This window comes from Misgurnus anguillicaudatus, chromosome 19 (genome assembly GCF_027580225.2).
Source record: "Misgurnus anguillicaudatus chromosome 19, ASM2758022v2, whole genome shotgun sequence".
NCBI classification, from domain to species: domain Eukaryota; kingdom Metazoa; phylum Chordata; class Actinopteri; order Cypriniformes; family Cobitidae; genus Misgurnus; species Misgurnus anguillicaudatus.
The window spans coordinates 1,776,941-1,800,173 of record NC_073355.2 but is presented as its reverse complement, the minus strand read 5'-3'; the positions used below and the strand labels follow the sequence as shown (position 1 = coordinate 1,800,173).

The window sequence follows — 23,233 nt, the reverse complement described above, 5'->3', positions numbered from 1 at the left end:
TGCAGGATTGTCTCTAAACGCGTTGGGGAAGCGGTGCTTCCAGGGGCATTTTAATCCTCTAATTAGACCCCGGGAAAAACCAGCTGCCCCAACCCTGGCAATGCTCAGGTCTCCCAGGGTAGAGGTAAAGGCCAGGGCCTGGTCCAAGTGTAGAGAGGTGCTTAGGAAAGCATGTCAGTGTTAAAATCCTGTCCCTTCACTTTATGGTGATCACATTAAGTACATGTACAGATCCAAGACAGCAAGATAAAAGCATTAGCGGAATGAACTCCTGCAACAGATAGCACTCGCTGCCAAAATGGCAACAATAACAACCTGATGTCTGAATCCCCCCTAACAGGGTGCCGGTCTGAAGCTTGAGAAAGGCATTTGAGAAAGCAATAGGGGTGTTCTGGGAAAGGCCTTCACCTTGGAGTTGGTTTCTCATGCATTGAGCTACAGGGGGTGAGATTTTAATTAAGCATGGAGGTGGTGGGGCAGGGCCAGATCAAGCTGACAGAAGAAGAACAAAGAACGAGTGGCCACAGAGATCCTACACTCTCACCCCCAACCAGCTGCTTTTTGATTGATGGGCTTAACAGCCAATCAGGAAGTTTTTTTATGATTTCACTGTGCTACCATTAATCACGCCTCTATCTCTCTAATTCAAACATTTGTTTGAATAACCAACAAGCCTATTGTTTCTCTTATGTAAATTGTACACTTATGCGGCAACGGTCTGGTCTCTTTTAAGCATAAACATCCATAGTAGCCTCTAATTCTCAATGAGAAAACTGTTAATATAAGGTCACGACAACTCATCCAGTTGAACATTTTATCTCTCTCTATACATCTAAATATATAATTGCACATCTACAGCCCACCTCCTGTCCTTATAATATTATTATTCCATCCCGCTTTTTTTAAGCAAATTGTGAATATCATAGGGACTGATCTTGGGTCTTTTATTAATATCTTTATTATTAAAGAAACCTAATCCCAATGTTATTGTCTTGGGTAATTTTAGACCTTTTCTGATCTTCCATTTCTATAAACATTTTTGGAAAATGTAGTATTTAATCAGTTACAGTCAAATTCTCTGTATGAAACCTTCCAATCAGGTTTCAGTAATTTGCCTAGTACTAAATCTGCTCTTCTGAAAGTTACAAACGACATTTTATTATCTACGGATTATGGGAATGCTGTTGCTTTGGTTCTTTTGGATCTTAGCTCAGCATTTGATTTGGTTGACCATAAAATTTTTTATTTCTCGGCTGAAAATTGTGTGGGCTTTCAGGGTACCATTCTAAAATTGTTCTAGTCTTATTTAACCAATAGAAAATGTTCTGTCTGTATTGGACATCATTGTTCATCAGCAGCTCATCCCTCCTGTGGAGTTCAACAGGGCTCCATTCTTGCTCCTACCTGTTTTCTATATATATATATGTAGCCTTTGGGTTCCATCCTTGTTAAACATGGGGTGTCTTATAATTTATATGCTGATGATACCTAATTGTACATTCAACTAAAGGTTAATGACAGTTGCTCCATTGGAGCATGTATAACATTATACATCATAAAATTAAAGAAAAAAGGCTAAAAAAAAACAATTAACTAAAAGCTTGTTTAAATTGAAGTGTCTTTAATTGCCTTTTAAAAGTATTGACAGAGGCGGCCACACAGAGGGACAAGGGCAGGGGGTTCCACAGTCTAGGGGCTACAGCCTGAAAAGACCGAACTCCACGGGTTTTACAACTAGTCTTTGGGATCAATAAAAGACATTGATTGGTCAAACCAGATGCCGAGATTTCTGAGGTTAGACTGGACAGATGAGCTCAGAGAACCAAGGTGTTGGACGATTAATGGGATTTTGTTATCTGGGGCCACAATTAGGGTTTCAGTCTTTTACGAATTTAATTGTAGAGAGTTACTAGCAAGCCACAAGCCACAGATTTTACACAAGAAATACTATCCAACAAATCTTTTAGTTTGTGGAACTCAGAATCATTAAACGAGCAATACAAATTTAAGTCATCAGCATAAAAATGATATGACACATTCTTAAAATGGCTCAAACTTTTCCCCAGAGGGTTAATATACATTAAAAACAAAGGTGGACCTAAGACAGAGCCCTGGGGAACACCACACATGAGTGGAGTGGCTTCAGACAGTATACCATTTACATATACAACATTTTTTTCTGTCACTCAAGTATGAGGAAAGCCAATTTAAAACCAACCCAGCAATACCAAACTCTTGTTTCAATCTCTTCAACAGTATTTTGTGGTCCACTGTATTAAAAGCTGATGATAAATCCAATAAAACCAATACAGAGTACCTTCCAAATTCAGCAGCCATTTGTACGTCATTAGACACTTTGAGGAGGGCTGTCTCAGTAGCTCTACTTTAAATGTTTTTTGTGTGTAGGACCAGAAACATGTTGCTTTAAGTTAAAAGAGCCTGTGAGTGTTAAAAACTCAGACGCTATATTACAAGAGGGGTCGTGAATGTGAAAATTGAAATCACCAAGAATTAAGACTTTGTCTAATTTATTAATAGTAGATAAAAACTCAGGAAACTCATCTAAGAACTCTTGTGCAGAGCCAGGAGGTTGGTAAAGTAAGATATAATAAAAGAAATCAGTATTTCCAACCTTTCCAACCTATTTCCAAGTCATTTGTAGCTCAAAGATTTTAAGGGCTCTGGCTTCATAAGCCTACAGCGTGAGCGCGAGGCCGCCTCCTCGTTGAGCAACCTGTGGAGTTCCAAACACGGAGAAATCCGGAGGGAGCAGCTCATTTAAGTGAGAATATTCATGTTCCCGCTGTCATCTCTCAGTGAGGGCCATAAAATCAAGATTCAGCATTAGGCAAAACCCTATTAACCAGTCAATGGAGTCAATGGAGAGGAGGCAGATGCAAGCCGAACACAGGTGCCATCATTCCACGTCACATTGTCCACTGTATGGTTAACACAAAACTTTTTGAGCTTGAATGAGAGTAAACTGAAGTTGTAATATTTGGACATTGGAGTGATTTGTATGACTTTGGCTATGGAAGTTTTCTTGCCAATTTAAAATTAATTAATTCAATTTAAACTAATATAAATAAATAAAATAAAATCGCAAAATATGTCTCAAATTTGAAAATTAAATGTTAAAATAAAAATTAACACATTAAATTATTTCATTATCAAGGTGATAACGCATCTTTCCTGCTAAATTGAAAAATAAAATACAATTAATGATTTGACATTACATTTTCAATACCATCTCAAGGCAAGGGCCAATATTAAAATTAAAAGGCAATCTTAAAAAGGAATCTGTAAATAATTTTTAAAAGGTTTTTATTCATGCCCAAGCAATAATAGTGACAAAATTAAAATGTCAAGTTCAGTTTTAATTTTATTTTATTTTTTATTTATTGGTTTTCATTTTCTACTTGTATGCAAATTCTATGTTATGCAATGGGTGGGGTTTACCTGCTCAAAAAATGGGGATTGGCTTAAGCAGTGTTTTTTTGCTACATTTAATGACTTTTAGACTCATTTAGACAAACCTAGCAACTGTTTGGATGATTCTAAGCTTCGCATCTGTACAGAGGGCTATTTCATAAAATTTGCTTGGAAAAGCGAGGATTAAAGTTTCAAACCCCACTTGAATTAAACTAACAAATAGACTTTTTGCGAGTAGACGTCACAGTTACATCACTGTAGGCTGTGCGCGCAATGTGGTGGCAGAAAAACAGTGGAAATGAATTACACACAAGTGACACGAGCAAGATAACTCACTAGAAAATGTCTTGTTGTGCTCTTGACTATCAGAATAGGATGGCATCTATCACACCTTTACTCCTGCAGATGAACTGTTGGCCTTAAAGAAAAAATGGAGTCACTGAGAGAATGGTGGGTGGACAGCATCTGCATTTCTGAATCTACAGTAGTACAAGGAATGATTGTGTAAAATGATATATGTTACACATATTCTTGACCAATCATTATTACATGACATGTTACATTTTTGATGGCAAATTATGTGTGTGTTATAAGAGCCACCAGTCATCATGTAAATCCTGGGAGTAAAAGAGATTTTAAACCACTGGTTTATTATCACACTGTTAAAAATTAACTGTAGGGTTCCCACGGGTCCTTCAAATCCTTGAAAGTTTGCGAATCTGGGGAAAACATCCTGGCCCTGGGAAGTTTTTGAAAATATACATACATAGATACAGGTCATTGAAAGTGCTTGAATCTATTTTATGCGAGAAGTTTTCTGGAAAAATCCATATTATTCCCTGTCTAGTGTAGGATAATATCATAAAAATTCTAGACTTTTTCAGCACACGTGCTAAACTGTTCGCTTTAAATGCTTATATCTTCTGTATGCGAATGTTGGTTCATACAAAAAAGCTTTTTTGCATAGTTGTGTTTGACACATAAAAAATGTCTCGGGTTACGTATGTAACTGTTGTTCCCTGAGAAGGGAACGAGACGCTGCGTCTCCCTTGACATACTTCCTGCGTCCCTGTAACGCCGTCTTTGTCAAGATTTCAGATAGCGATATACTTCCTGGCTCCCGTATCACCCTGGCTGCGTCCGAAAACTCTAAATTGCTGCCTTCTGAGGAAGCTTTCCAAGGCAGGAAGGCATCAAGGCATGTCCGAATTCAATGTTTGGTTTACTTCCTGTCTCCTGAGATACCTATGCGAGAACGTACATTAAGAATGTGATTGGTCGAGCCCGGTCGAGTAAAAAAAAATAAAATGGCGGCCAAGGACGTGACTGGACCACCAATTTAGTGTAAATAAAGGTAGATTTTCACTTTTTACGCCTTTTAATTGCATTTCTAGCGAGAAATTAGTATTGTAGTTTTCAAATATGTGATTAGTTATCACAAAGGCGCTCTCTGTTTACGCTGCCTTTGAAGTTATCCGAAAGTCTTTCTCTGAGCTGCCTTCATGCCTCCGAAGTCATTTCCTCATGAGGCAGCGAGGCAACAAGTCACTGCCTTGAGTTTTCGGACGCAGCGCCTGTCTTTGTCGTTAAGCCTCACCATTGGCAGAATTACTGTGATCTGTTTGCCATTAACTTACTGTAGATTTAAATTTATTAACTAGTAACAGTTTGTTCAAAGTTAAATGAACGTTAACAAGTCTTTGTCTTTACAGAATAAATCTATAAAATAACAGCCTCATGCAAAGCATTTTGGAACCCAGAAATCCTCATCAACCTTTTTCTGTTGTTTCCTTTAGATTTTGGTTTCCAGAATGCTTTGCATGAGGCTATTATTTTAGTTTTATGTCGTTTTTTAACATACTTTTGCCAGTAAACAGAATACATTTAAATCTACAGTAAGTTACAGGCAAAGAAAGAGCTGACAGTAATTCTGTCATTTCTACAGAATTTTTTTAACAGTGTAGTGTTAGGTGTTGATAGATAAACAGAGTTTTATGAATGATTTCAGGGTTATGATCAGTTAAAGAGAAGCAGCACATTATACTGTAAGTCTGAAATTGTACTTGTGTGGTAAACAATTATTGTCTTCAGGACACTGACAATCTTCTCTGGGATCACAGGCAAAAAAGTGCATGAGTTTTAACTCATTACAACAAAATGCCAAGAGCATACAATCAAATAATTATACTTTGTGTTCTTACAGACATGCAGACACCATAAAGACTTTTTAAAAAATTCAAGAAAAATTTAACAACTAGAGAAAGATACAAACACTGTAGATCTTTAAAATAATGTGCATTTTTATGCACACCAAGCATAAAAACATAAATGACTGTACTTGACTTGTGTGTTGTATATTTAAATTAAATCTCCTTTCTGTATGACAGACGATCTGTTTTTAAATATGTCAATACACTGCAATTACATGGATTTAAATACAACATCTTTGGTCACTTCTTTAACAGTAGAATTGTTTAAATTGTACTGCTATGGCTATTATCCTTGTATTGGGGTAGTTAAGATGATAATATATATTAACCATTTGATAGGCCTATCACATACCATAGTATTAAACACATGTCTATATTGTATAAATTATTATTGTAAAAGAATTTATCAAATTTAATATGCAAGTTGACTTTATTTAATTGTTAGATTGATAGGGATTAACAAAGTCAAATAAAATGTCAAGAGAGTCAGCTGTAATATCATAGCATTCACAGTTCAGTGTTAGTGAAAGTCTAGTTAAGCAACAACTGAGGCTTAGCCTGACAGTTAGCCTGCCCTGGACCAGGTTAGTTTCCGAGCACAAGTTGCCATAGTTAACCGTATTGAACTGGTTTAAGTTTGTTTATGAAACTGAACCCATTTAACAAAATGAGCCTGGCTTTTTGTATTTTGTAATCTAGTTTTATGAAACAGCCCCTCTGTACAGCACTTTGATCAACCTTGCGTTGTTTAAAATGTGCTCTATAAATAAACATCGAAATAAAAATAGTAGTCACACAAACATGTTAACGTTCATTTAAAAAATATAATTTTTAATAAAGGCTACATCTCTTCATAATTACAATAATTAAAGTACCAAGTCATCTTTAAAATGAAGCTCTATATAATGCATATAATTTACATTTAAGTGAAACGAACAATATTCCCTGGAGAGGAAAACATTGAAACATAATGTCATGATTACAAGATATTCAAAGCTTTAAAAAATTATTTGAAACATAAACCCCTCAGAAAAGCAAGGGAATATTCACACCCTGAAACAGGGCAGCACACAGCATGGTATCCATGTAGGCACAAGTACTGTATAATACACTAGCGATTGCATGTTCTCATCTGCTAATGCCAGCACGGTCCCAGATTTTGCCTCTGCAGTCTTTCCTTTTTCCAACTCTAATTCAACAAGACATGAACGCTTTCCACACATCCTCTGATCTCTTAAGACAGTGCTGAACTGAACATTTCGAAATAGCATAACCCAGCACATTTCATGGGTTTGGAATCGGCTCCAGGACAAGGCTATTGGTTCCTGTGCAATGCCTGGACCTCAAACCAAAGGCACTAGAGATGCAACACATAATCAGCTATTAGCGGGCCTATAAAGGTCGTACTATCAGCCCAATCATCAGTACAGACACTCTGAGAAGTGTGCTGGTCCGGAGATTCCTGGCGCAGTCCATTGAGTTAGGGGCATCTGTCCATGCATGTTTAACATTGGAAAAATCTCCCAATCTTATAAGCAGCTTGTCCATCATCTGAACATGGGTACGAGGGCATTGACAGTTTAATAAATAGCAATAAAGTCTTTTCCTTTTTTTACTTAACAGAAGCATATTAAAACTTGTGTTCATATGAGCACCTCTGTGAACACACGCTCTCACACCTGACACACACACACACACACACACACACACACACACACACACACACACACACACACACACGAAACGTCGCTCGCTCAGCAGTCCTGATGTGAGCGTGCTGTAATCCAAACAAGCAAGCTTTCAATTGCATTGTCAGTGGTCATAGCGATTTAAACCAGAGGAACAATTCTTCACGATTCACTGCTGGTTCAGATTCCTCTGTACTTCATTGGCTAGTATTCCTTCAATAGCTTGGCAAACCAAACGTCCCAAGGATGTGTGAACTTCTTTAGCTTTTAAAGATAAAAAAAATACATATTCTCTGAGTATTGAGTGCTGGCTAGGCCCACGTGTTTCAGTCCATTCTCTCCACTTTGCCAAGGATTTTGCCCTCATACATTGGCAGAACGGTGCAGTCATCCCAGACCTCCTCAAACACAGCACCGCACTCAAACTCATCACTGGCCTTTTTGAAGTAGTACCTGAAAGAAAGAACAAGCAGGGTTAAAAATAAACTGCGTGTGGCACAATGGTAAAAGTTAATGTCAAATGTCAAAGGGACTTCTATTTCCAACAATGACAAAGATGTTTAGTCATCCAAGCTTGTGAATAGCTTTAAGGCTTTTTTTAACTGGGTTGATAAATGCAATTTAGGACATTTATGTAGGACATAAAGAACAAAACTGTGATACTTGCTATGCCTGTTGATGACAGCCTTAATGATATTAAGGAGATTCTTATTATTTTACTGGACATTCGGTAAGATAATATCTGCAATAGTTTCATTTTCATACCAAAACTATTAAAAGACATTTATTTAATCTGCTACATGAATGTTACTGCTATTCAGGAAGATGGCTTACACACATTCACTAAAGCAACAACACTCAGATTTCATTCTTCAAATAGCTCAAATGCACATATACTAGTCCCATAATACAGTAGAGTTCAGTACTGTAAGAGCTGCTTTAAAAGTCTAAATTAGAGGGTCTCTTAAACACTACCATACATCTCTCTCATGGCTGCCACCAGGACTCCAGTGTCTAATTGGGAGCTTTGTCAAATGAAGGGGATCCTTCACAAAGGTTGACATTTTAGGGAGCCATGGAGTCTACAGAGACTTGTGTAAAGTGACATGTTTGAGATTAATCTAACGTTAGATTTCAACAGACAACCTCTTTGTCTTATCTGTACCGTCCCATCTCTTTCTGAGTCTCTGATCTTCTAATGAACGCCACCTCTCTCAGGGCGACAAGAAAACCGCATGGTAGGGGGTGATGAGGGTTGCCTCAATAATTGACTTCGTAATGGAAAATGCCCCCTCTTACCAACCATGCGCTGCGGTATATACTGGCTTTTTACAAGCAAACACCACCGAAACAATGCACATAAAACACGTACAGGAATAACTGACTCAAAACAACAAGCAACGAGCATAAAGTCCATTTTTTTCTCTCCTTTAACATGTCGGAAACAATCCATTGTTCTCTGGCTGCCCAATCCGAACTTTATAAACAGAGAACAAACTAGAATACTGTGACATGGCGCATAATTACATCCTTATTTCTCAAGAATAAGCTATATCCTCCTCCGCAAAATCTTCAAACGGGCAGCATGGCTCTTATTTGCTCGAAAAAAAGAGAGGGAAGAAGAAAGGGAAAAAAACAGAAAGAAGTCTTTCCACTGGAACATGTTTTATGTGGCAAGAAGTTCTCTGCGCAACATCTGGCACCAATATCGTCTGGCAGCTCTGGCAGTACTGTTCTTTGTTGAAATTCTGCCATGTTGAAATCACCCAACTCCACACGTTTTCTGCGATTAAAACCATCAGCTTTGAATTCTCGTTTCCTTGAAAATCTGCCTGGTATGAGAGCGGTCCTAAACTCTGGAAAATTTTAACAAATACTTTTGTGTGTGTGTGTGTGTATACGAGAAGCACAGATGCAAAGATTGCTAAACGCCATCTCCGTAAAAAAAAAATGATATTAATCAAATGGTCTCGACACATAGAATACATCCTTCATCAAATACTTAAGCTTCTAATCTGCTTAATCCCAGCCTCAGGCCATTCTGAAATACAACTTTGTTGGCAGAATCCATTAAGAGCCTTACAAAAAAAATGTTAATTTACAAGAAAACATGGCAGATGCATTTAGAGAGTTTATTAACTCTTCCAGTCTATGGGGTTTTACAAAGACAATGCTGATAACCATGTGAAAATGCCTCATTTAAACCCAAATAGCCAAGACAATGAGAGCCTTTGATATCAATGAGAAATATCCATTAAAAAATTGCTAGTCTTACGTAAACACACACACACACAAACACACTCAAGTGTATGAGAGCAACATTGCTTGATACAATTGGTGAAGAATGTGTGCTAGTCTTTGTGCATGAAATGAAAGGCCTGGCCTTCAAAGAGCTGCTTATTAAATGTGCCTTAAGATGAAATCAATACCAGATGTGACCAAATGGCTGCAGTTAAAATTCCCTTGTTCGTTCTTTCTGTGCAAACCCCCCTTTGCGCTTTACTCCAGCTCTTGTAAATAACTCACAGTAAATATTGCAGACTTACAGCAATCATCACAACCAGCGTCAAAACCAGACAACACACAAAGTCCATCTTTGTATTTTCTGCTAAATGGCAACTCCTACTGTGCGTTCACACCCCCGCAGACGAGAGCGTCAAAGTAGCCAGAAGTCATTCATTTTCAACGAGAGCCAATGACGCGTCTTGGACGGCGTGAGCATCGAGGAGAGTTGAAATCATCTCAACTTTATGATAATAAGCTATAACGCGATTCGGGGGCAACCAATCGGAAGGTGGAAACGTTCAGCACAACCAATCCGAAGGCGGACCTCCGCTTGAGAGGATACCAGAGAATGCATTTGAGCGTCCACTACACTTTTTCTATAGCGTGGGAGGGCACCCAGAGTGTTTTCTGCCGCTCTCGCCGGGGGCAGTTTGAACGTACAGTTAAGGTAGCCTTAAAAAAATTGAGTTTACCTATAGTTGCCTTTCTTCCGAAGTTGTTCCTTGAAGTGTCCAAGCGTAAGGCTGTGCATTTTCATTATTCTGCGGTAAGGGATCTCTTCACCACAGAAGAAGTATGTGACCACAGTCTCTAAACCCAAACTGGTGTGGCAACCCTTTTTGAGGTCTTTCGGCCTGTATAGACACAAAAGAGATAATGTTAATAGATATTACTGAAAAGTGAAAACGAATAGCCAGGCCTTAAAGAAACATGAAACAACTTTTCAGTTGAAAATTAAAATCACTATTCATTTACTGATTAAGGTAAATGAGTTGTTATTTATCAGTGAAATCCAATTTTCCATGGGTTGGGAATTTCTTTGGATAATGTTAATTCTCTCATCATTTTATTGTCTTCATGCCATCTCAGAGTTTCATGACTTCCTTTTCCCAGCTGAACAGATTTTTAAAAAAAAATTCCATCTCTGCAGGCTCAAACAATCCACATAAAGGGGGTCCAAAATGATGATCCAAAAAGTACATACAGTCATCAAAGTCATCGTATATTTTATATACATCAATAAATAGCTTCCTGTTGATGTATGGTATGTTAGGATAAAGCAATATTTGGCCGAGATACAATTATTAAAAAAAAATGGAATCTGGGGGTGCCAAAATATCTAAATATTGAGAAAAGTTGACCAAATTAAGTCCTTGGCCACACATATTATTAACAAAAAGTTTTGATATATTTAAGGTAGAAAATATATTTATGGAACATTATCTTTACTTAACATCCTAATGATTTTTGGCATAAAAATTATAATTTTGACCCATTGTTGGATATTGCTACAAATAAACGCATGCTACTTATGACCAGTATATATAAATCTCCCAGTTTTCAACTCATTTAACATTTATAACCAGAACATATTGTTCAAATCAAATTAAACTCACTGACGTGACATTGTTTGTGCCTTTTGGATTAACATTAACAATTTCTTCAAATATGATTAATATTACCAAGAATGTGCCTTTTGATTACAAAAAATTCAGAGGCAAAAAACTCTTACATTTTGATGACAAATTATGAACAAAAGAAGTATTTAATTGCTTCAGAATATCATGCACGACGAGACATTTCCTTAAAACATTTCTTTAGAAAGCAAAAATTTAAACGTAAATTGATTAAAGTGATAGATAAGTAAAAGAAGGGATAAAGAGATGAAGGAGAAATCACTGTTCGCTAATTCATTCCCTCCATCAGACTCTTGCTCTACTTTGTTGTGGCACTTCAGAAAGCGGCCTCTAGCTTTAGACAGCTGCAGGACTGAAGGTCAGCCAATTATAAATGACAACGAGAGTTTTGCCATCAGGTGGCCAAACGCTCTGTACTTCAAACGTTCACCGAGCCCATGAGGATAGACATTAAGGTTTCCAAAAAGATAAAGGAGGCTGCTCCATCACAAGCATCCCATTCATTTGTGTACACTGCATTATTGATGAATTGTTTAGAGTTTGCTGAATGATGAATACCAGAAGAAATACATACTCTTCTGTTTGAAGTGCTGGACTGCCATTCTGGACAGACACTGGGTGACTCTTATCTCTTTGAAGACTTGATGTTGAATGCCTGTGAATCCAAATCCATAATCAATAACCACACCAAACAGAAAGGTTCGTAACAAGGGCTTAAAAATAATCAAAATCATACCTTTGTTTTGGGGGTTTGGAGACTTCCTCCAAGCGTCTACGGGCCTCTTCAAGCTGTGCTAAGGTGTTGGGAGGGGGTAAAGGTGGCATGGCAGGGTCCTGGACAAAGGGGTGTGCGGGCTGGTGGGTGCGAAGATGTCCGCTACTTCCGCCGCCTCCCCACGTGTGCGTCCGAGTGGAATCCAAACAGTGTGACTTCTTTGCGTTTTGAGTGCTACAAAGACTGAAAATTTGACATGTAAGTACACGGCAGAAACACTGATGGGAAACAGAGTTTAAAGATGGGTCATGGCTCGATGAGACCCCTTGCTCTCTGACACTCCTGCAAAATTTAGCAACAAGGTGCAGAGAGTTTCAACTCTTGGTAGCAGGCACTTGCCCACCCACACATCAGAATGAGGGTTATCATCGAACCACCATCACAAAGGTGTTAGACAGACCTGTGGGGCTTGTGCTTGGTTTGTCGATCGCTCTCCAGGATCCACTGCCACACGTTCTGAGAGCGGTCTGTACTGTCAGTGGGCAGCTGGAGAAGGCTGCTTTCCGACCCCTCAATGTTCACCTCCTCTCCAGACTTACACAGACGCTTGGATAAAAAGCTAGAATGCCTGAAATATAAAACAGACCCTACAGTTTTATACAAAATAAAACCTACAGACACCAAGCCCTCGCACTTAAAAGAAAAAATAGGTTTCGACCTGAAAACAAAATTGAAACTTACCCTGAGACATCCGAAGTGCTGCCACACTGGTCCCTGCCAAGACTTCGGCTACGGATATAGGGGGCGGAGCTGCATTCAGATGCTCCGTGACACATACACTGTACCCGCTGGGTCGCCTCTGCCTCAATTTGATCCTTGCTTTTGGGTGAGGCATGGTGATGGATGTAGTGGTGATGGATGTGCTTTGTGGACTGTCTGGATATAATGGTCTTGGAAGGCCCATATCCACTCATGGAACCAGACTGCGACCTGATGCCAGGACCTCCCCGAGGCATAGGACGCTGTTCAGGGGAGCGGGCACGCGGGGAATGTCGGACCATGCCCGGAGACTGACAACCAGGTGTCTTGAGGACTCGGGAGAGGTGCTCATCCAGGATGGCCTGGGGGTCCTCCTCACAGGAACCAGGAGGAAACAGGGGCAAGGAGTGGGACGCACTGCTGCTAGACATTTCAGATTCGTCCCGCTCCTCTTCCTACAAATGTGCACATGCACAATGATCAGATTAGTTTTAAGCAATTGTGACAGGATCATCTCTGACAGATGCTAAATAGCAGGTGTAAACTGGCCATAAAAAACCTCCAGATATACCAACCTCTTGAATCTGCTGTAGTCTCTCCTCCAGAGAGCTCATGGTCTCCTGTTCCCGTTTTAGACGTTCCAGCCTGGCTATTAGCTGTGCTGCAAATGCTGCTGGCTCCACAGGAGTCATCTCCTTAGGTGGCCGCCGTGTCCTCTGCACAAGCAGAGAGATTCAGATTAGTGAGAAGGCCAGACAGGAGGGGAGGGGTCGATTTCTACAGCTGCCTTCTACAAAAGTCTACTGCCCACCCAGCGCACGCACACACACACACACACACACACACACACACACACACCACTGGCATGGGCCGCTGCAGGCATGAGCAGTTGGTCACGCTCTAAGGAGCCTCTGCTTGTTCCCTCTGTAGTGCAACCAAGCCATCAGCCTCGCCTGTGAAGTCAGTCAGCTTCAAAGAGCCCTCGTCAAATATCAAACGCTCACCAGGGGCGGCAGGGACACTGGCTTTACATCTAGCAATAAAAGTCCCATATCGACAGGGGAAAAAGGAGGAGGTGAAAGAAAAAAGGAAAGAGAGCAGGATTAAAAGAAAAAGGGAGCAGGATCAAGACAAAGTAAGATGGTGAGATGTGTGCCACCACTAAAGGAGTCAAACGGTGGAAGATCAGAAGTGCAGAGGTAATTTATTCCTCCCAATGCCAATGGGTACCTTTAAGCTACAGTGACCATATTATGCCCTCCCCTTGTGTGCATCTTACATGAGGGTTTTTATCACTTTATTATTTATATGTTTTGCCTTGCCTTTCTTGATTTGGCTTCCTGTTTGTGTTCTTATCTCTTTGTGAAGATGATGAAGGGAGAGACGAAAGAAGGAAGAAAGCAAGGCGGGCTTACAGCATCTCCGAGCCCCTGCCGGCTAAAAGCAGATGCATCCTGGGAGAGGCAGGCATTGCCAAATCAGAGGGGAGATATTACAAACCAGAACAAAGAGAAGAGGCAGCGGAGAAGATATACTAAGTCTTTTCTATCCACATATAGACAATGAATGTTTAAGAGAGGCCAAGCACAGAAATAGTGACAGAGAACATACATATTGACAGGAAGTGGAAAACAGAAACAGAAAGAAAGGAAAGGATGAGGTGCCACAGATTTGTTTATCAAGCCATCTGTCCAAACTCTCTTTCTGAAGGCATCAATCAGCCATCTCTCTTTTTTTACTTTGGGGGAGGCAGAGAGGAAGCGGGGAAGAGGGGGATGGAGGATTCTGCTAAAGGAATATAAAGGGTGCAGCTCAGTTGGAAGTTGTCACTTCCCTTGAAGTCGGCCCCATTCATCCACTGATCAAAGGGCTCTCGGAGAGAGACAGTTGATTTTGGTGCCCCGGGGTAAAACAGACTCATTTAGTGTGGCGAGGCACTTTATTAAGAGTGTGGCGAGGCACTTTATTAAGAGTCATTATCACAGAAAGAGCACAACAATATTACTAGCCACAACCTTGAGAAGATAACGCTCTTTAAACTGACCCAATGTTGTAGGTGCACGTGTAGTTGACAGCGTAGCGACACTTACAGGAAACGGTGGTAGAACCACTTGGCCGTTCATCCTCATGTTGCGTTGCATTTCCCTCTGTAGATGTTTTTTACTTCCCAGCTTGTAAGGAGGAATGCCATCTCTATCAGGAGACAGAGAAAAAGTTCCAGGTTATCCACCAAATCAGGCGAATACATCATGATTATTATGCACACTTTTAACAATAGAAAGAAAAGATTTATTCTGAATTAAAAAAAATTCTGTCAACAGTGCCCAAAGGTATTTATCGTGCTCCTTGTTAAACGAAAGCATTTAACAGTGCTGATAACACAGATCTTTCTGGAAAACGCAGACAAACCCTGCCACCAATTTCTATGTACTATTTAAGCAACAGCATCCTAATGACATCTAAATAATGTTACCAATTACGATAAAAGACGACTCATGTTTTCATAAACACCTCCAATCCATTCAATCCACCACAGAGCGTTTCTAAACCTCCTCAATACCATTCTTTCTCATCCTTCACTCTGCTTTTTTAAAGCCAGGCCAGTTTCCTTTGCTCTGTTTTGACTCTGAAGTGTATGACCTAGCCCAAATGCAGTTTCCAGCATGTCTTTGAAAGCTCACAGTCATGCGCATAAAGCCGTCGCTCCAATCTTCATTTGGCAAGCGCTCGGCAGTCAGCCTCTGATCTTCCACACATCAAAAGGCTGGTTTGTAAGATAAGGTAATGTTTGAAGTCGGCGCAGCGGCATTCCCTAGCGTCCAAGTAAATCCATAAATAAGATATAAGAAAATTTCCCCCACTTCTCCTCCCCACTCTTGCTCCCTCCCTTTATCTGGAATTCAGATTCTGATTTAGCGCCGTGCCTTTTTTAACACTGAATAAAAATGCGGAAATTAAATCGCTCTCTAAACAAAGAGCAGAACGCCTGCCTGTTTTTCCTGTTTCATATGCTATTTCTGAGTGACACTAAGATAGACGCAATAATGAAATGACTAAAACGTGTTGGCCAGTCCTATGAATAAAAACTGAGATTTATTTAGTAACCAAAAACTTTAAGACAATTTACTAAAAGCTCCTAAATGAATAAATTAACCTTGTAACCTCTAACCACTAAGTATTATGTCTCATTCTCCACTGTTAAACAGATACTTAAATAAACAGAAATAAAAGAAGAAAAAAATATATATATACTCTTGGTTTCAATCAACCCACTCTCTTACACTCATTGCGTCCGGCGCTTTAAGGTGTCACCAACTGGCCCTGCTTTATGGGAATCTCCTGTTCACTAGTGCAAGTAATTTTCAAAGCAGCCAGCCACCCTCTTATCCCTCTAAGCTCCCGAGGCCTAACAATGGGCTGAAAGCGATTCAGTTAAGCCTTTCATTCAGCATGCACTTTATTTCTCACTCTCTGCACTTAGCTATGCACTCACACAATTGCCTCTGTCGCAAACACAGAGAGGGGAGGGCTGCTTTCGGCCGGAGGTGGGGTTGAATGGATGGTGTACGTGAGCCACTGGGGGATGGGGTCCCAAACACCCTAATCCCAGGTGACCTGCTCTTGCGTTCCAGAAATGGCTAACCAGACCGCCCCGTTTCAGCTCTCCTACAAACCAGTTCTAACCCATCTATGAATTGCGATTCCTTTAATTGACTGCCAAGGCACCTTGATGAGTGTCTTATGGTGGCAAGTTAACCGCCCTCTTAACTCTCGTACAAAAGGAAAAACAATAAATAATGATGTTCTTTGGCGACTATGTTATGGAAAGTGAAAAGAGAAATCCCTTTAAGATCAAAAGCTCTAAAGCAAAAGAACACGAGCAAAAAATGAAGAAAAACTGGCCAAAGTCATTTCCTTTTGAGGAATTTGCAGACATTAGCATCAATTAGCGCATAAAAAAGCACATTATGTGAGAGGGTTTTCCTCGTGGGTCCACTCTATTCTTAATGCTCCCGCAACATAACTGAGGATCTCTCATAAATGTAACATTTAAATGCAAATGGAGTCTGTACCATCTCATTACCAACCACAAGCAACTGAATACTTATAAACCAATCACCTTCAATGTCTTCAAGAGAAAAACCTAACCAGGTGATTCTAGCGAAATTAGACTTATGATGTGTCATGAAACATTTTGAAAAAATGCAAAGTAAGAGTATCAAAATAAGAAGCATACAGTTACAAACATCTCTTCATTTACTGTTTTGCACATGATTTCAAATGACATCATAAACCAATTTTGTTGTTTTTTGATTGAAAATGTTCATAACGCAACATGTCCATGACTGGATTTGGGTTCTTTGACATGGAAATATTTATAATTAAAAAATAAAAAGCTTCAGTGCATGTTATACTCTAAACATTTACAGAAAATAAACTTGTGGTATTTGGTGATCATCAATTTTCAATTATTGTTTAAGCCCTCAAGGAACTAACATTTTCAACAAAAAAATTGCAATCCTCTAAAAGGTTAGGGTTCAGACCTTAATCTTATATGTGCAAAAAAACTTGGTTTCAAGGGCTTTTAAAAAAACATCTGATGCTGGACACCTTCTAAGTCTGGATTTCGTGAGAATCACCCAACTGCACAATGCACAAAGCCATATTGACCATATTCAAAACCTATCATAGCTAGACATATCTAGACAATATATTACTAAAATGTGCGATTAACTTAAGTAGTTATATCAAAGCAAATAAAACAGAGTGCCAATCTAGTTAATATTGACAGACACTTACACACTGCTGTCCGTCATGGAGAGGGAGTCATCTGTCATAGCATCACTGGAGACCTCACTGTCATTGGCACTGGTGGCAGGGGCAAAATCATAACCAGAAGAAACATGGTAGGGGTTTGTAGGGTCACCCCGTCTGTAGGACCTAAAGAAAATAACAAACATTTAGTCATGTTGATAGTTACAGCCGTAACTGGATGGTTGCTGGTTTAATCCCTGAACCACTAAGTCTCTAAGCAAGACACTTTCCGAAAACAACATGAAAAATGACACTTGCAACTTAAAAGCACAGACATTTGAAGATGATACAGATGTATTTTATGTTTATTATTTGGATGAAACATCAGTGTAATGATTAAATGCAAAGCAAGAGACATCTCGGTCAACAGTTTGGCCGTTGAGAACATCAAAGCAAAAATCTTTTCTGATGTTTGCTAGAGGTCAAGCTATTTTTCTTTCTTTCTTGGCGTGGTGGGGGAGGAACTCGGGCTCAGTTTGTGTTTCTATCCTTTTCCCTTTCATGTCCCTTACCCCACCTCCCCCCTGGGGCAGCTCGGCGAGGGCCGATCAGGGGGAAAGTTAAGTGAGCAGCACATCTGTGTGAATTGCCAATGCCACTTCCCCTCAGCAGAGCATATCTGGGGCCTTTTGTTTGGGCCAGGCACCAAATCCCACCCTCCCCCTTTAAAGTTTCCCATTTCATGTCGTTCCTCCTTCTCTTGTGCTTTTTCCTCTAGTGAGGCACCTCCTCCACATACCCACCAGGCAAGCCCCTCCCTCCGAGCTCTCTCGCTTTCCATACCCCTCTCTCCTGCTGTGACACATTCCTGCTCCACTGGAAGAGGAGGAGGAGGTGGAGAACCTGAGCCAGGCTGAGAGAGAAAGAACATGAGAGAGGAAAGAAAGAGGAAAGGAGGGGGGCTCATCTTTATGAGAATGCCTACTGCCAGCAGCGCTGTGAGGGTAGACCCAGCAGGACTATAGCCTACGGCCCCAACTCAAACCTGACCTTTGGAAGCTCTCGCACAGAGTCAGGTATTTAGCACAGCTGGGTTCACATTCTTCCCTCATTCATGCTTTCTTTCAAAAGGAGCCTTGCCCCCCTCCCTCCGTCTTTCTTTTCCGCTCGCTGAAAAAGCGTCAGGCTTTTTTTCCCAGATGAAAGAGCAAGGAAAAGGAGCTGAAATCAGAGGAGAACTGTGGTAAATAAGAAACGGAGGAAATGAAGGCCACAGTCTCTGTGACTCACAGAGGAATCGCTGCCGTGTGTTGTTTTGTGAATAACTCGATTCAGAAACATAGAGAGGGAGAGAAATAACTTCCACATGCTTTAGATGAACAAAAAGTGCCCCGAGAGAAAGGAAAGAGAGAGAGAGAAAGAGAGAGAGTGCTGAAGGAGCTTTTTTCCCCCTCAAAAAAAATCAGCATATAGAAACAATCATTGCTCTCCTCTAGTTTCTGATCATCTCCTACATAATCAACCGAGCAAAGATAAGCAAAAATGAAATGTTCTTTCCATCATCTTCTGCAAGATCACACTGACAATGAGCTGGCGGTCTTTGAGATGGATAAACATTTGTGTAACACCACACCTCGATGGGTCACCTCATTTACAGCCCTAAGCGCCGCGACGGGAACGAGGCGTTAATTTAATAAACCGGATTTCCTCTGGCATATCGTTAAAGTCCAGATGACAGACTTTAATTGGACTACTAGCACTCAAACCAACATCTTATCAGTTAAAATTTTCAAGTAGCTGGTACAAACTATTTTGTCCGAATTACAGGCAAAGCACACTGTTTTGTTTACATCGAAAAAAACTAAATCTTTGTTTTGCATTGTTACTTGTTTTATCTGTCTGATATTTAAAACCAGTTTTGCATTGTGAACTGTCCTTGATCCTCACAGATGATCCAAGGCGGAAGGATTTCAAAGTAGAGGAAACTGTGTGGAGCCAGCAGAGGGCCTGGTGCTAGACAATATTTACTTGAAAGGAAGAGCAACTCCATTGATGTCCCCCTCCTCCTCCTCCTCCTTCTCCTTTCGGCATAATGCAAGCCAGGTGAGGGAAAACTGCTCTAAACTTGCCCGAAAGTGCCTCTCATATCAGGAATTCTAGTACAATCCATAAAAGTATACTCACATACTTTGAAACAAATTACTGCTTGTTTTTGGTCTGATCTAAAGTCATTTTAAATACACTCCAATTGGGAGTACACAAAAGTTTAGTGTGCTGATCAAAAACACAATGGTGATAGTCCATTAATTAAGCAACCCTAGCGGGATTTGAACCTTACAAACTTTAGTAGTTAGCAAACCTAAATGTTTACCATTATGCTACACCCATAATGTATATGAAACAGTAAAATGAAAGCTTTAGGATTGCTATAGACTTATTAATACGTGATTTTAGCATGTTTACATGGAATAGTTCTCACCTGTAGCCTTTCTCCAAAACGTCCACTGCACGGAGAGAAGGAGGTGAGCGTAAAGCTTTGGCAGACAGTCCCACTACAGTGGCCAAAGATTTGGCTTTAAAATCATTACAACTCCATTCCTCCTCCTCGTTCAGAGTCGGCAAGATTCCACAGACAAGTTTTAGACCTCCTAGTCCACTGGGATTCACATGACCGGGGTTTTCACAACCTGTTCGGACATACTCGAGGTATATGTCTGAAGTTAGAAACATTTGATAGGCATTCTCCTCCATTGCCGTCTGAATCTCCGTTTGAGCCTGATCGAACATTACGGAGTCAATGTGCTGACGCTTAATATTATCCCTTATGAAGGTTTTAGTGGCAGGCTTAAGCTGCTTGGCCACAACGCTGTTGTTCTCGATATACCGCTTATAAATGGCTTTGGCAAGTCTGTACGTTTTGGTATCCTTGATGTCCATTGGCCTGAAACCATTGCAGGCAAACCAGAAATCTAAAGTGTCAACACATTTCTCACGTTCCAAATAAGCCCGGAAAAGTTGAGCACCGTCCTGATCGCCAAGAAGAAAATGCAAAGATTTGGTCCATCTGGCTAACGGTGAGTCCGGAGATGCGCTTCCCTCAGGTTCTCCGAGTCCTCCGTCATCTCTCCTGATCGTGGAACAGCGAAGATCTGCTGTAATACACTTAACAGGATCCTTGGGTCTCATCATGGGCAGTTTGCTGGGATGGTGGCATGTCGTCTCACCCTCTTCCCCAGGGACGGGTGGGCGAGGGGCATCTTCTCTGAAGCTACTGACCATAGGATCTGTTAGTGTCCTATTCATGGCTCCGGCTGCGAAGCCTTCAGTGTGGAGCTCAGCTGTAATCTCCTCTCCCTCTCTCTCTCTCTCTCTCTCTCCTAAGTCAGCGGGGGGAGCTTCTCTCTGAAACACAAAGTATTGATCTCATCAAAACCAGATCCGCCCCAAAACTTCAAAGGAGACTTTATAACGTGCGCTCGCACAGTACACGGTGTAGTCGATAATAATCAGAACAATTCGGTTGAATCGAATCGTGTCAGGGAAAAAACAATGTTACCGATTTAAAATAATAAAAAAAGAATGCTTTGTTTGATTTATTTACGTGTTTGTAAAGGTTTAACACCAATTCCCCTTCACCTCATACAAACGAACTGAAAACAAAAACTTGATAAAACACAACTGTTACGCGATTTTACCGTCACCCGCCCAATCAGTCAAGTTTGAAAAAACATGAAAGCACGAAAATAAGCTTTAACAACAAAGTAGAAAGCACTATATACATAGCTGATTATTAACAAATATATCGAGTAAGACTCGATATAGGTAGCTTGTTCATTTACAGTATATCAGATCAATATCAAGATTTATTGTACGACAATTAACTAGATAGTTAAATCAGTTTCAGACACATCACCCTTAAAACAACTAGAACATAAATATATCGCGCAATAGCCTTCACTTTAGATCAAATAAATACAATTACAAAAAGGGCGGCATTCAAATATATTTATTTCCAAATAAACTCTCTTTTGTGCTTTGAAGTTCATCAACAAGTCATTCCTAATCCTACCGATAAAAAGATTGTCCCGCACCCCATAATGAGAAACAAGAGAAAAATACGCTGCAATCAACTTGAAGACCCTCAAGCAAAAGTGTCAGATCACGAGGGGGTGAAGTCCTATATCACCATCATATATACACTTTAAACAGTTCAGAAACAACATTATAACATGAAAACATCACAGTATTAAACCCGACAGCCGAAGACACGCGCTGTAATATAACGCCTATCCGAAATACTACATTTTAATGCGACACATGACTTCAAAGTCAGTAAACAGCACATCAAAGCAATAGCACGGGGCCAGCGCTGGGAACACACACACACATACGCACGCGCGCGCACGAACTCACCATCCATCCATGAGTTCAGAACCGCAGAAATCCCGTTTATTTTCCAACAACAGAACAAGTGTAATCCGCAATATGTCCGATTGAACGACGTCCTTTTGATGTCGTGTGGCGTCAGAAGCAGTGAGGTTTTAAATCTGCATTTCTTCAAGTTAAATAGCACACTAGATGTGTGTGCAGTTTACATGGCTGTGCTCTTGTCTCTTATTCCAGTCTGCACTGAGCTCAGGGTTTAAGAGCGGACATCAAAGAGCGCAGGCCGACGGCACGGTCCCGACAGATACATAAAGCACTATTCCCTTCTTTCTCACTTTAAATGTCTCTAGATCGCTCAAAAAAATAATAAAACGTTTATGCTGGTAGACTTCCTTTTTTATAAACTCCTTTTAACACTTTTACGTAAGAAAACCCACAACGGGCGATAAACGGGCGAATCCGTGAGTAAAAAGTTTCAACAAAGGCGCCAGGACCTTATCAAAGCGAAGAGATCTCGAGCCGCCTCCCCTCCAGCAGCTTGGAGCGTCAGAAGTAAGTGATATGCTACGCCAAGCGATCCTTGCTGTTGCCACAGAAATTTTAAAGACACAGGACCGCGTTTTTCCTAGGAGGACTTACGTTTAACCCCTTCATCACCACATTCTATTTTCCTACTAGGCAGAATATGTTTATGTCCCCATATGTCTTAAAATCCACCAACTTAACGATTCAAGGTTAATGGAGGGCTGGAGCATATACCAGCATTATTGCTGGGACACCCTGTAAAGATTCCCACTACATCGCAGGGCATGTCCTAAAATATTGAACAAAATGATAAAGGAACCACATAAAAGTGGATTATCAAAAATAAAAACATCTTGAGATTAAAGTCATTATAAACTGAGCTTTAATTCTTAGTTTTTCTGTAAAAAATAAATAAAAAGTATAAATAAATAAAATTACAAGATAGGTCAATAAAAAATATTGAGAACAAAGTTATAATATTTTAAGAATAAAGTAAAAATAAAAAGAAAACAGTCATACTAGTTTAAGAATAAAGTAAAAATACATTATATTTTATTAAACATAATATTTTGAGAATAAAGTCAAACTTTATTTCAAATTTCAATTCAAATGTATCGTGTAGCTTTATACTGTAAATACAGAGTAGCAAAGGCAAATAAATAAATATGAAATATATAGGATTATTATAGTAAGCCTATGAAAACAATTAGACCATTATATTCATATATAACCCTATCAAACAAGTATCAAGGGTTTTTTTTCATTAAATGTTTACATTTGTAGTACTCACTCACTGTAAAAATACCATCTGTATGTTAGTTATCGATAATTTATTTTAAG

At 39.9% G+C, this 23,233-nt stretch overlaps 1 protein-coding gene across 1 annotated transcript; it reads right to left on the bottom strand.

Moving 5' to 3' along the window:
* Nucleotides 1-6,446: 6,446 nt before the first annotated feature.
* axin2 (axin 2 (conductin, axil)) lies at nucleotides 6,447-22,439 on the bottom strand. The gene is made up of 11 exons (XM_055183269.2): nucleotides 21,896-22,439; nucleotides 19,962-20,884; nucleotides 17,528-17,668; nucleotides 14,818-14,920; nucleotides 13,303-13,443; nucleotides 12,710-13,182; nucleotides 12,429-12,596; nucleotides 11,990-12,211; nucleotides 11,828-11,908; nucleotides 10,309-10,470; nucleotides 6,447-7,783 (listed from the first exon to the last, which is right to left on the bottom strand). Exons 1-11 carry the CDS (start codon nucleotides 21,896-21,898, stop codon nucleotides 7,657-7,659), a joined length of 2,544 nt encoding a protein of 847 aa, XP_055039244.1. The 5' UTR covers nucleotides 21,899-22,439; the 3' UTR covers nucleotides 6,447-7,656.
* Nucleotides 22,440-23,233: the final 794 nt, after the last annotated feature.

Excerpts from the sequence above, each read along its gene's own strand:
- axin2 (XM_055183269.2), bottom strand. Across the intron at positions 10,471-11,827 it reads CCAGCACTTCAAACAGAAGA|GCCGAAAGACCTCAAAAAGG; the intron begins GTATGTATTTCT and ends GTGTCTATACAG. Across the intron at positions 7,784-10,308 it reads CGGAAGAAAGGCAACTATAG|GTACTACTTCAAAAAGGCCA; the intron begins GTAAACTCAATT and ends TCTTTCTTTCAG.